This window comes from Carlito syrichta, unplaced genomic scaffold (genome assembly GCF_000164805.1).
Source record: "Carlito syrichta isolate Samal-C Ts95f unplaced genomic scaffold, Tarsius_syrichta-2.0.1 Scaffold314771, whole genome shotgun sequence".
In the NCBI taxonomy this organism is placed as follows: domain Eukaryota; kingdom Metazoa; phylum Chordata; class Mammalia; order Primates; family Tarsiidae; genus Carlito; species Carlito syrichta.
Window position 1 is genome coordinate 67,717 of NW_007258867.1, and position 13,623 is coordinate 81,339.

The following is a 13,623-nucleotide window of genomic DNA, read 5'->3' on the forward strand; positions in this document are numbered from 1 at the left end:
AACGCGCAGACCCCCGGCGAGGTCGCACCCGGAGCCGTGGTCGGAGACCACCGGTCTGCGGTCGCCCCCGCCCGACGCGGACTCGCGCGCCCCAGGCCCCGGCGCCCCGCGCCCGCCCTCGCGCGAGTTCCCCTCTGGCCCGCGCCCCCCCGCCCCGCGCGCGCAGCATGGCGCTCCCCCAGGGCCCCGCGCTCGGGCTCCTGCTCGCGGTGGCGACGGCGACTTTGGTCGCCGCTCAGAAAGGTGAGGCGCCGACTTGAGCGCAGTTGCGGAGGGGGACCGGGCGGGGGTGGCAGCCCGCGGCGTCCGGGACGGGGATCGTGGGGAGGGGACCGCCAGGCCGCGCTTTCCCGCTCGGAGTCCGGACGGGGATCGTGGGGAGGGGGGCCGCCAGGCCGCGCGCTTTCCCGCCCAGAGCCGGGACCGGGATCGTGGGGAGGGGACCCCCAGGCCACGCTTTCGCGCACGGAGCCCCGACGGTGCGGGCGGTGCCCCGGCCCGGCCCGGGGCTCGGAGGAGGCGGCGGAAAGACGCTCACTCGCACCGGCGGGAGGGAGCTGCCCCACTTCGCAGCCCTGCGCGCCTCTCTAGGGAAATGGCCCAGGGCGGGGCGAGCGGCTGGCGGGGAACGGAGTGGCCACGGCCGGGGCTCCTGCGGCCACCGAGCCAGGGCCTCGTGCCCGCGCGCACCCCTTCCTCCAGCCGGGTCGCACACGGGTCCCCAGACAAACTGGGTGGGTGGCGGAGTCTCTGGGACAGCCACCAGCCAGTCCGCTCCAGCCGTGACACCTACGGCGGGCCCCGGATGTGAGCCTCGGGCGGGGACAGGTGGCTGCGGGGAGGCCGCCAGGGCCGCTACGCACCTGCGCGGGAGAGACGGGCCTTGACTCCAGGGCGTGTGGGTGTTTTCCCATTTCTAAGGATCGTGAGTAATGCCAAGTTTATTGTAGGGAAAGCAGAGAAAACGATATCCGTAAAGAGCAAAAACCCTATAATTCCTGCAATTCCAGAATCCCCTTATTAATAATTGGGTGTATTTTTTTCATTTAGACAGTGCTCTAAACGTTGCCCTAAACGTAAACATATAGTTTCATCTGTTGATTTCCTACTATAACTTTTAGAGTTTTTCATTTCCTTTAGTTTAAAAAAACCCCAAGATTTAAATGGTGACAGAACTGTATCTGGAGAGTGGAAGGCTGCACCATTATCTACATGTTGGACATGGAGTTTGATTCCAGTTTTTCCTGCTATGGAATAAACAGCTTGGCTGCCATCTCTTGATTTGTTTGTAAAATGGGGACTAGAAGTGAAGTGACAATTGGCCAAAGCCTCGGGAAATACTTTAAATTACACTCCCCAAATAATGCAGTTTATTCATCTCTCTCTCTCTTCTTTTTCATTTTTTTGAGTTGAGGTCTCATTCTGTTGCCCTGGCTAGAGTTCAGTGGTCTCCACCTCCTGGACTCAAAGGATCCTTCTACCTCAGCCTCAGGAGTAGCTGGGACTGCAGGTGCATACCACCATCTTCCGCTAATGTTTTTGAGTTTTTGTAGAGAGACGGTCTTAATGTGTTGCCCAGGCTGGTCTCAAACTCCTGGGCTCAAGCAGTTCTCATGCTTTGGCCTCCCAAAGTGCAGAGATTACAGGCATGAGCCATCACGCCTGGCCTCAACTCTTTTTTTCTAGCTTCGAGCTAGAACTAAATACTTGCTCTTAAATTGCTTTAAAGCGGTAATATCTGCTGTGGGCATAAGCTCAGAAAGTCTGTACCTGATATCCTTAGGGATGAAAAATATGTATTGAGCTGGGCGTGGTGGCTCATGCCTGTAATTCCACCACTTGGGGAGGTGGAGGCAAGGGGATTACCTGGGACCAGGGGCTCGAGACCAGCCCGGCCAATTTAGTGAGACTTTATCTCTACAATAAATCAAAAAATTAGCTGGGCATGGTGGTGCTGCCTGTGGTTCCAGCTACTTGGAAGACTGAGGTGGAAGGATCACTTGAGCCTAGCAGGTTGAGGCTGCTGTAGCCATGAGTGTGCCACTGCACTCCAGTCTGGACCAGAGTGAGATTCCTACTCAAAAAAAAGAAAATAAAAGAAAAATATGTTTTGAGCAAGTGCAGTTTAGTGCTGCTTAAGATTTTTAACTCTTTGAAGAGTTAACACTTTCTTTTTTTGTGACCCCAATATTGAGTTAGTGTTGGACAGATTCTAGGTGGTTCATATTGATTATAACTTAAGTAGGGAAAAATTAAGGTCAATTTAGGGTACTTGGGATATGAAGGATTAGTGGAAGAACTTTTTGGTTTGTCGTGCTAGTTTTGTTTTTAATGATTGTGCTTTCTTAACTAGGCAATTAAGAGGAATTGGATGGGCTTGCCAATTTGTAGTTAAAATGAACTTTTGAGGTAGTCAAGGATAAAAGTATTAAACTGACATCAACACCCAGAATGGGCTGCTTAATATCACTTTCCAAATCAGGTGCTAGGATTTGCTTAGGAAACTCACAAACAGATGCCTCCTCCAAGTTCAGTTGTTGCTGGGTGCATTGGCTCAAGCCTGTAATCCCAGCACTTTGGGAGGTTGAGGCGAGAGGATTACCTGAGTCCAGAGGTTCGAGACCAGCTTGGGCAACTTGGTGAGACCTTGTCTCTACAATAAGTCAAAAAATTAGACAGGCGTGGTACGCATGCCTGTAGTTCCAGCTACTTGGAAGGCTGAGGTGGAAGGATCGCCTGAGCGTAGCAGGTTGAGACTGGTGGCTGTGAGTTCGCCACTGCACTCCAGCCTGGGCAACAGAGTGAGACTCCAAATCAAAAAATAAAAAAAGAAGGTGGAATTTTTCCAAGATATAGAATGGTTTAAAGGCTGAATATGTTCCTGTTAAGCCACAAAGCAAGAATCTCTTATTTGAGAAAATGGGATAGGAGAGTGAGAGAAGGTGGAGAGTCATAGATCCTAAAACTGGGATTGTTGATTTTTTTTTTTTTTTTTTTAAACAGGCAGTGACTGACAGGCAGGGATGTACCTAGCAGGACAGGAGGAGGGACAGAGCAGAGACTGGGATCACAAAGGCAAAGTTGTATATGATATTTGGATACCTTATTTTTGTTTTAAAAAATTGAAACCAGCCGGGCTTGGTGGCTCAGCCTATAATCCCGCGCCTTTGGGAGGCTGAGGTGAGTGGATTGCCTGAGCCCGCAGGTTCGAGACCCGTCTGGGCAGGTGAGACCTCACCTCTACAAAAATCAAAAAATTAGCCGGGTGTGGTAGCGTGTGCCTGTAATTCCGGCTACTCAGAAGGCTGAGGCGGAAGGATCGCCGGAGCCCAGCAGGTCGAGGCTGCGGTGGCCGGGAGCGGCCACTGCACTCCAGTCTGGGCGACAGAGTGAGACTCCAACTCAAAAAAATAAATAAATAAAAAATTGAAACTACTGGGTGTGGTGGCTCATGCCTATAATCTCAGCACTTTGGAAGGCTGAGGAAGGAGGATCACTTGAACCTAGGATTTTTGAGGCTGTCCTGGACAACATAGTGAAGTCTTGCCTCTATAATAAATAAATAAACAAACAAACAAATAAATAAGCAAGCTAGCTAGCTAGCTGGGAGATCTTGCCTCTAAAATAAATAAATAAGTCGGGAGTGGTGGTGTATGTCTGTAGTCCCAGCTACTCGGAAGGTTAAGTGGGGGAGGATCGCTTGAGCACAGGAGTTCGAGGTTACAGTGAGCCTTGATAGTGCCACTGCATTCCAACCTGGACAACAGTGAGATCTTGACCAAAAAAAAAAATCAAAACAGATTGGGCTCTTGGTAGCTTACTCCTATAATCCTAGCACTTTGGGAGGCTGAGGTGGAAGGATGGCTTGAGCCTAGGAGTTTGAGACCAGCCTGTAGAAACCTGGTCTCTACAAAAAAAATTAAACAATTATTTGGGCGTGGTGGTGTGTGCTGGTAGTCCCAGCTACTTGGCTGAGGCCTGAGCCCAGGAGGTCGTGTCTTCTGTGAGTCAAGATCATGCCACTACACTCCAGCCTGGGCGACAGAGTGAGACCCCCAACTCAACAACAAAAATGTTGAAATAGGAATGAGTGCAGGTTAGAAGGCTTTCTGTCTATAGAATGTATACAGACTATTTAACAAGTATGATATGCTTAGGGGCACTCAAATTAGAGCTAAAAAGTAAAATGTTTAGGCTTTATGTCTCTATAACTTGGACGTTATTATTGGAACATAATTTAGCTGTGACATCAGAATAGTTGAATGCACATTTTAAAATGGATATATGTATTTTTTATTTTTTAGAATGTGTCTGTGAAAACTACAAGCTGGGCACAAACTGCTTTGAGAATGAAATTGGTGAATGCCAGTGTACTTCAGCTGGTGCTCAAAATACCATTGCTTGCTCCAAATGTGAGTAAAAAATCCTAATTGCCTTTACCCTTTATTTTGGCTTAATTGATACTTTACTTGATATGCCTTGAGTTGGAAAGAGTTTAATGCCTCAAATCTGAATCATGTAATTTTGTCGAAATTATCTCACATCTGAAGCTTCTCCAGAAGGTAAGTGTGGGGCTGGGCGTGGCAGCTCAAGCCTGTAATCCCAACATTTTGGGAGGTTGAGGCCAGAGGATTGCTCTGAACCCAGAGCAGCCTGGGCAACTTGGCAAGACCTCATCTCTACAACAAATCAAAAAAGTTAGTCAGATATGGTAGCACGTGCCTGTGGTTTCAGCTATATGGAAGGTTGATGCAGAAGGATCACATGAGCCTAGCACTTTGAGGCTGTGGTGGCTTCGAACGTGCCACCGCCTTCCAGCCTGGGTGACAGAGTGAGACTCCAACTGAAAAAAAAAAAAAGAAGTAAGTGTGAAATAATCTTTGGTCCTAGGAATTTAGAGTTAAATCTAAAAACTTGGCTGTGTGTCGTGGCTCACACCTGTATCTCAGTGCTTTGGGATGCTGAGGCGGGAGAATTGCTTGAGCCCAGGAACTCAAGACCAACCTTGGCAACATGTTGAGACCCTGTATCTACCAAAAAAAAAAAAAAAAAATAGCTGAGCATGGTGGTGTGTGCCAGTAGCCCTAGCTACTCAGGAGGCTGAGGCAGTGAGGGTCGCTTAAGCCTAGGAGTTCAAGACTGCAGTGAGCCATGATCATGCCACTGTATTCCAACCTGGACAATATAGCAAGACTCCTTCTCAAATAAAAATTACAAATAAATTTTAAACAATTGTTTTCCCTGTAAGGATGAAACGGTGATTTTCCAGTTTGACATTAAGCTTTCTTTTCAGTGACTGCCAAATGTCTGGTGATGAAAGCAGAAATGAATCACTCAAAAGAGGGGAGAAGACCGAGGCCTGAAGGGGCGCTCCAGAATAACGACGGGCTTTATGACCCCGACTGCGATGAGAAGGGGCTCTTTAAAGCGAAGCAGTGCAATGGTACCGCCACATGCTGGTGTGTGAACACAGCTGGCATCAGAAGAACCGACAAGGACACTGAGATAAGCTGCTCCGAACGAGTGAGGACCTAGTGAGTAGGCTGCCTGTCATCCTTAGTTTCATGCTTTTCAGATTCATTGAAGGAACTTTGTTTTTGAATATGGAATACGAGTCCACGGTTTAGAACTCAAAAGATAGGAAAGGATATATGAGGGGGACCATCCTCCCCCTCAAAAAACAGAATTATCTTTTGGAGACCCGGCCCCTTGTAGTACAGGCTTTCCCTGCTAGATAAGTGTTCCAGGAACACATCGGCATCAGTGTACCTACTTGTGTTGTTGTGAGTGGCTGCATTGTGGAAGAATCTTCCTGAGTTGTGGCAAACCGGTAACTGGTTCTCTACCATGACAACACACCTGCCCATGCCTCACTGAGTGTTCAGTTTTTGACCAAAAATACCCTGACCTCCATGTCCCAGCCCTTCTGTTCACCTGATCTCACCCTGAGCGACTTTTTTTGTTTCCTCAGATAAAACACGTCCTCAAAGGGAACATTTTGTCAATGTGGAAGAGGTGAAACAAAAAACAACAGAAGGCTGGGTGTGGTGGCCTACACCTGTAGTCTCAGCTACTAGGGATGCTGAGATGGAAGGATAGCCTGAGCCCAAAAGGTTGAGGCTGCAGTAGATGTGAGCATGCCACTGCACTCTGACACAAAAACGGCAAAAGGCATCAAAATTGACGATTTCAAAAACTATTTTGAGCAACGGAAAAAGTGTCTTAGGACGGGAGTAGTGGCTCACGCCTGTAATCCCAGCACTTTGGGAGGTGGAGGTGAGAGGATTGCCTTAGCCCACAGGTTCAAGACCAGCCTGGCCAACTTGGCGAGATCTCGTCTCTATAATAAATCCAAAATTAACCTGGGTGAGGTAGCAAGCACTGGTAGTTCCAGCTAATTGGAAGGCTGAGACGAAGGATCGCTTGAACCCAGGAGGTCAGGCTGTGGTGGTCGTGAGTGTGCTACTGCACTCCAGCCTGGGCAGCAGAGTGAGACTGATTCAGGAAAAAAAAAAGAAATGCATCTTGATAAGTGTACGTAATAGTTGGTGATGAAAGCAGAAATGAATAGTATCAAATGAAGTAATTTGAAACACATCATATTGTCATTTGTCAGTACAGCGAAGTACATCAAATGAAGGTGACTGAAGTTTGAACACATAAGAATAAATACACAATTTTTTTCTTTTTTTCTTTATTGTAGAGATGAGGTCTCGCCAAGTTGCCCAGGCTGGTCTCGAATGCCTGGGCTCAGGCAGTCCTCTTGCCTCGGCCTCCCAAAGTGCTGGAATTATAGGCGTGAGCCAAAACGCCCAGCCATAATTTTTCTTTTGTATTTTCACTTGACATTGTTCAGTATTTTATTTTATTTATTTTTTTGAGTCAAAGTCTCACTCTGTCATCCAGGCTGGAGTGCAATGGCAAGATCATGGCTCCTGCAGCCTTAATTTGGTGAGTTTAGGCAATCTTTCCTGTCTTCCAGGTAGCTGAAACTGAAACTATAGGCACACACCACCCTGTCTGACAAATTTTTAAATTTTTGTAGACAAGGTCTTGTCAAGTTGCCCAGGCTGGGCTCAAACTCCTGGGTTCAAGCAATCCTCTCACCTCAGGCTCTCAAAGTGTTGGGATCAAAGTGTTGGGATTACAGGCATGAGCAACTGTACCTGGCACTGTTCAGTATTTTAATGTTGGAATGGTGTTTAATGTATGTGAGTAATTTAAGCTATTTATTTATTTGCTCATTTATTGTGTTTTAAAATTGAGATATGCTTGTTTTAGAGATTATATAAGGAAAAGGAACAGAAATTTACCGAAGCTAGCTTAAGGAAAAAAGATCTAATTGGAAGGAACTAGACATTGGAAAGATGTCAGTTCTCTCCATTTCATCCATTCTCTTCATTTCAGTCTTCTGGAGCCTCATCATGAGTTTGTTTCTTTTATTTTCTGAGACGAAGTCTCACTCTGTTGCCTATGCTGGAGTATAGTGGCATGATCATCACTTACTGCAGATTCGACACCCTGGGCTCAGGCGATCCTTCCATCTCAGCTTCCTGAGTAGCTGGGACTATAGACATGCGCCACCACCCCTGACTCATATTTTGATTGTTTTGTGGAGATGATGTCTTGCTATGTTGCCCAGGCTGGTCTCAGACACCTGGGCTTAAGCAATCCTCTTGCCTCGACCTCACAAAGTGCTGGGATTACAGGTGTGAACCACCACGCCTGGCCAGTTTTGTCTTTTTGATCCAACACAGCCTTGACTTCACGTGACCTTACATGCTGTTGCCAGAGAACAGAGGGTCAATAGTAAGATGTTTCCTCCTGAGTGGGCTCTTTAATGAGGAACGTGTGAGGGAAGCAATGATGGACATCTGCACTGGATAAGTCCTTTTTCTGTTCACTTTACTATAACATTCTACTTGAGAATTTTAGTATCAAGCTTATTAGGGAAATAGTATAAAACACTGAGTTACAGTCAACTGTTTTTTTTTTCCTTATAGTTGGATCATCATTGAACTAAAACACAAAGCAAGAGAAAAACCTTATGATCTTCAGGGTTTGCAGATGTAAGTTCAATGAAATGCATCATATTCTTGTACAATTGGTGCTGAAATCTTTCATTCGGTGCTGAAATCTTTCATTCTACGTGATTAGAAAAATCAAACCTACATGCTTTTTCATATTTCTGAAAAAATAAAGTTATTTGAAACAGAGTTGCCAGAATAATAACAAAGTTTCCTGCAGTATCCTTCAGATTCACCAACTTTTTGCCATAATTGCTTTTTATATATGTGGATGTGTGAATGCACATGTGTGTACTGTGTATCTGTCTATCTATACATGTATAAATGTTTTTCCGGAAACACCTGAGAGCAAGTTGTAGATGTCATGTTTCTTTACCCCAAAGTAGTGTATCTTTTCCTAAGAATAAAAAGCATCTTCTTATATAAACCACCTATATAATGATCAAAATTAGGAAATTTGACAGTCTACAATATTGGGCCAGTTTTCCCAATATAATCCTTTGTAGCAGTTTTTTCCCCTTTGATCTAGGACCTAATGCAAGATCATGAATCACAGTTAGTTGTCATGATTCTTTTTTTTTTTTTGAGTGGGAGTCTCACTCTGTCACTCAGATTGGAGTGCAGTGGCCGCTCCTGGCCACCACAGCCTCGACCTGCTGGGCTCCGGTGATCCTTCCACCTCAGCCTTCCAAGTAGCTGGAAGTACAGGCACGCGCTACCATGCCCGGCTAATTTTTTGATTTATTGTAGAGATGAGGTCTCACCAAGTTGCCCAGGCCGATCAGGAACCCGCGGGCTCAGGAAATCCACTCACCTCAGTCTCCCAAAGGTGCGAGATTACAGGCTGAGCCACCGAGCCAACTAGTTCTTCAATCTTTTTTTTTTGAGTTGGAGTCTCACTGTCACCCAGGCCGGAGTGCAGTGGCACGCTCATAGCCATTGCAGCTTTGACCTCCTGGGCTCAGGTGATCCTTCTGCTTCAGCCTTCCAAGTAGCCAGAACCACAGACGCGCGCCACCATGCCTGGTTAATTCTTTTGTTTATTGTGGAGATGAGGTCTCACCAAGTTGCCCAGGCTGGTCTCGAACCCTGGACTCACGCAATCCTTTCGCCTCTGCCTCCCATAATGCTGGGATTGCAGGCTTGAGCAACCGTGCCTTGCCTATGTAATGCATTTTTACAACTTAAGCGATTTCATGTCCTTCCCAACACTTACTGATTTCGTTAACTTTGTTTAAACCCGGTTTTTTCACTGTAAAGTTACCATTTAAAAAAATTAATAAATAATCTGTGGCAGATAATTTGGGTACAGTATAATACTGTTTCTAATTAAACTGGCACTTAGGCATTTTAATATCAGTGGATGAAGCCTGAATCAGTTATTATTGTGATAGTTGAAAAATGGCATGAAAATTTCAACTTTAGTTAATGACAATTTTAGATCTTGAGCTATCTGCTTAGTTAAAGAGTAGTGTTACTGTTGAATGGTACAAACTTTTTTTTAAAGCAGATTTTTAAACTATTTACAGTGCACTTCGGAACGTGATCACAAATCGTTATCAACTGGATTCAAAATATATAGCAAATATTCTGGTATGTTTTTTTAAAAATAAATCAGCTTTAGCAGAAAATTGGTGGGACAGTATGGTTTGGGTATAAAGGACAACCACATGATTTTAGTAGTGTTTTAATGCATTTGAGTAACAGTTTGTAGTCCTGGGTACTTAATGTAAATATCCTATTAATTGTTTTCTTTTGAAACCCCATTTTTCCCTAAAGAAAATTTATTTATTTATTTTATTTATTTTTTTTGAGTTGAAGTCTCACTCTGTCGCCCAGACTGGAGTGCAGTGGCTGCTCCCAGCCACCGCAGTCTCGACCTGCTGGGCTCTGGCGATCCTTCCGCCTCAGCCTTCCAAGTAGCTGGAACTACATGCTACCATGCCCGGCTAATTTTTGATCTGTTATAGAGATGAGGTCTCGCCAAGTTGCCCAGGAGGGTCTCGAACCCGTGAGCTCAGGCAATCTACTCACCTCAGCCTCCCAAAGGCGCAGGATTACAGGCTGAGCCACCGAGCCCGGCTAGAAAATGTATTTATTAATATCCCTAAAACATTCTGGTCTTCTTACCCTGGAGAACCTCTCCCTAAGATTGCCTTAAGGACATAATTACTTTAGAATGTTACCTACCTGGCTCCCATCTCATCTGGTCTAAGGAACTAGCCCTTACCCAGTTAGTCCTTCCTTAACAACTGTTTTTTGTTTTGTTTTGTTTTGTTTTTTGAGTCAGAGTCTCACTCTTGCCCAGTCTGGAGTGCAGTGGGCGCTCATGGCTACCACAACCTCGACCTGCTGGGCTCAGGCAATCCTTTCATCTCAGCCTTCCAAGTAGATGGAACTATAGGCACACACCACCATGCCAGCTAATTTTTTGATTTATTGTAGAGACGAGGTCTGACCATGTTACCCAGGCTGGTCTGGAAGCTGCGGGCTCAGGCAATCCACTCGCCTCAGCCTCCCAAAGTGCTGGGATTACAGGCTGAGTCACCAAGCCTGGCCCAGAGTGACGTTCTGACTCGAAAAGAATATTCTGAATTAAAATCGATGTCATTTTATGCAAGACTATTTAGAAGGAATATACTTTTTTACTATCTAAAAATAGAACATGGTAAATGCATACTGTATTTCAGATAGCATTTCTTTAGTATTTTAGTTTTAAACTAGTTCTGATTCAAATAAGGTACTTTGGTATCTTGTTTTAAAAGCTTTTCAAGACAAGATAATTATCTTGGGGAAAAAAGTGTGCATTGTAATTGTTAGGCTACATGGCTGTCTTGTTTTTCTTTAACAGATTTAGAGATGTCCCAGAGATTTTTCAATTAGTGATAAGCTTAGTTACCCATTAATGGAAAGGGCACAGTGACACATGTAGATTACAGAAAATCAAACACTGGATATTCTGATTATGGAATAATATTTTCATATGATTCTGATGATATGGATATTAATTTGTATCTTTCCATTTTCCCCCCAGTATGAGAATAATGTTATCATTATTGATCTGATGCAAAATTCTTCTCAGAAAAATCAGAATGATGTGGACATAGCAGACGTGGCTTATTATTTTGAAAAAGATGTGAGTATAATCTTCCTTATCTCATTCCTGTATTTGGGAATGTCATGTTGGCTGTCGTGCCTCAATGGATTCAAGATCTGTTACCACCTTTTTCTCTTATTAGTGATCAGCCATATCTCTAAGAGACCAGCCTGGGCAACTTGGCGAGACCTCACCTCTACAATAAATCAAAAAATTAGCTGGGCATGGTGGTTCATGCCTGTAGTTCCAGGTATTTGGAAGGGTGAGGCAGAAGGATTGCCGGAGCCCAGCAGTTGTGGCTGCGGTGGCCATGAGCCTGCCACTGCCCTCCAACCTAGGCAATACAGTGAGACTCCATCTCAAAAAACCCCCAAAAACCAAAAAAAAGCCAGCCACGACGACTCACACCTGTAATCCCAGCACTTTGAGTGGCAGAATGGTTTTGTCACAATTAATTTTGACCTTCCTGTCACTCACATGTACTTGTTTTCTTTGTATATGTATTTATGCCTCATCAAATTGCTTTCCCTGGAATATATCCTCTCTTTCTTACAATTCTTTTTGTTTTTGAGTCAGAGTCTTGCTCTGTCGCCCAGGCAGTGACACGCTCTCATGGCCACTGCAGCCTCGACCTGCTGGGCTCAGGTGATCCTTCCACCTCAGCTTTCCAAGTAGCTGGAACTATGGGTGTGTGCCACCACGCCTGGCCAATATTTAAAATTTTAAATTTATTGTAGAGATGAGATCTCGCCAAGTTGTCCAAGCTGGTCTCAAACTTCTGGGCTCAGGCAATCCTCTCGCCTCCCAAAGTGCTGGGATTATAGGCATGAGCCACCGTGCCCAGCCTTATAATTTTTATTATCTCCTTCATAGTGACTTAGTTTGCGCATCTATCTTCCCCTATTATCATTTATATAAATTATGTATTATATGCTATGTAACTGGTGTGATTGAAATATTTTGTTTACACTTTAATATAGTGAGGTATCTTGTGACGAAATCTGAGGTTTGCTTCAGAATAATCTGGGTAGGGATTTGGGGAGAGAAGGACGACTAGATTAAACATGTTGGCCTTGTGTTGATATTTTTGTCTGGTTGATTTTCCATGGCTCTTCTCTGTTTCACTACAGGTTAAAGGTGAATCCTTGTTCCTCTCTTCTAAGAGAATGGATCTGACAGTAAATGGGGAACAGCTGGACCTGGATCCTGGTCAAACTTTAATTTACTATGTTGATGAAAAAGCACCTGAATTTTCAATGCAAGGTCTAAAAGCTGGTGTTATCGCTGTCATTGTGGTTGTGACAATAGCAATTATTGCTGGAATTGTTGTGCTGGTGAGTATAAAACAAATAATGTTTCACTTAGGAGTGTATTCTCTCAAAAGAGGTAGTAATAAAAAGCTACAACCTGCCATTGCCAGGCCACTGTAGCCATTGCCACCATTGCCTTGCTAAGCCATGGTGTGCCCGTGTGCTCTTTGAGCCATGGCCAGGCCATGTTTCCTGGCTTTGGCCCCGCCTCTACCTTGGGGAGGTGAATCTCCTCTTTCTCTCTAATTTACTTCCTAAATAAACTATATTTTCTCATCTAAAAAAAAAAAAGCTACAACTACGTTTCAAAACATAGTAATGAAACAAAATCATCATTTAAAAAAATACTTCTCAGCCAGGCTCGATGGTTCAGGCTGTAATCCCGTGCCTTTGGGAGGCTGAGGTGAGTGGATTGCCTGAGCCCACGGGTTCGAGACCCGCCTAGGCAACCTGGCGAGACCTCATCTCTACAATAAATCAAAAACAAGCCGGGCGTGGTAGCGCGCGCCTGTAGTTCCAGCTACTTGGAAGGCTGAGGCGGAAGGATCGCTGGAGCCCAGCAGGTCGAGGCTACGGTGGCCGGGAGCGGCCACTACACTCCAGTCTGGGCGACAGAGTGAGACTCCAACTCAAAAAAAAAAAAGAATAATTGTGGCACCTCTTGGTCAGTGACCATGGTGATAGGACTGACTTTGAGGCAGGAATCCTTGAACTCTGTAGTCTGGCTTGTTTTGGTGCCAGTTAATTGGAGTTGAAGTAGTAATTGATCTTTTCTGCTTTGTCGCACATTTCTAATTTCAAGGTATTAAGGAAAAACAAACCTCTTAGTGACATTTCTTGTAACCGGGTGCTTTTACCTGTCTTTGATATCACTCATATTTAGCTGTGTGTTCTCTTTGCTTCTTTGTTGTCCAAAGCCACATTACATTGAGGCCTAGCCTTTTCTATTCCTTGACCTGTCAAAGCAATCCTGAAAGATTTAGACAGAATCTGTGTTCTTAAACCTCAACTAGGAAATGTTTCATATCCCCTCTTCCCTCATAACCCGTTTTGGAGGTTTTGTTTCCCTGAAGGAAATCAGTCTAGTGGGTTTTCAACAAAAAAAAATTTTGTTGTCACACATTTGGTTAGCTGTACTCTGCAGTCTCATATAAAAGAATTTGCATTAGCTCTAAGCTTATGATTAATA

At 44.9% G+C, this 13,623-nt stretch overlaps 1 protein-coding gene across 1 annotated transcript in view; it reads left to right on the forward strand.

Moving 5' to 3' along the window:
* The first annotated feature begins 144 nt into the window (after positions 1-144).
* The window catches only part of EPCAM (epithelial cell adhesion molecule), a 19,009-nt gene continuing 5,530 nt past the window's right edge, over positions 145-13,623 (forward strand). The window contains exons 1-7 of the mRNA XM_008071871.2: positions 145-243; positions 4,305-4,412; positions 5,294-5,534; positions 8,004-8,069; positions 9,557-9,620; positions 11,062-11,163; positions 12,255-12,458. Coding sequence (XP_008070062.2) covers positions 168-243; positions 4,305-4,412; positions 5,294-5,534; positions 8,004-8,069; positions 9,557-9,620; positions 11,062-11,163; positions 12,255-12,458 — 861 coding nt within the window. The 5' untranslated portion in view covers positions 145-167. The remainder of the gene's footprint in view (positions 244-4,304; positions 4,413-5,293; positions 5,535-8,003; positions 8,070-9,556; positions 9,621-11,061; positions 11,164-12,254; positions 12,459-13,623) is intronic.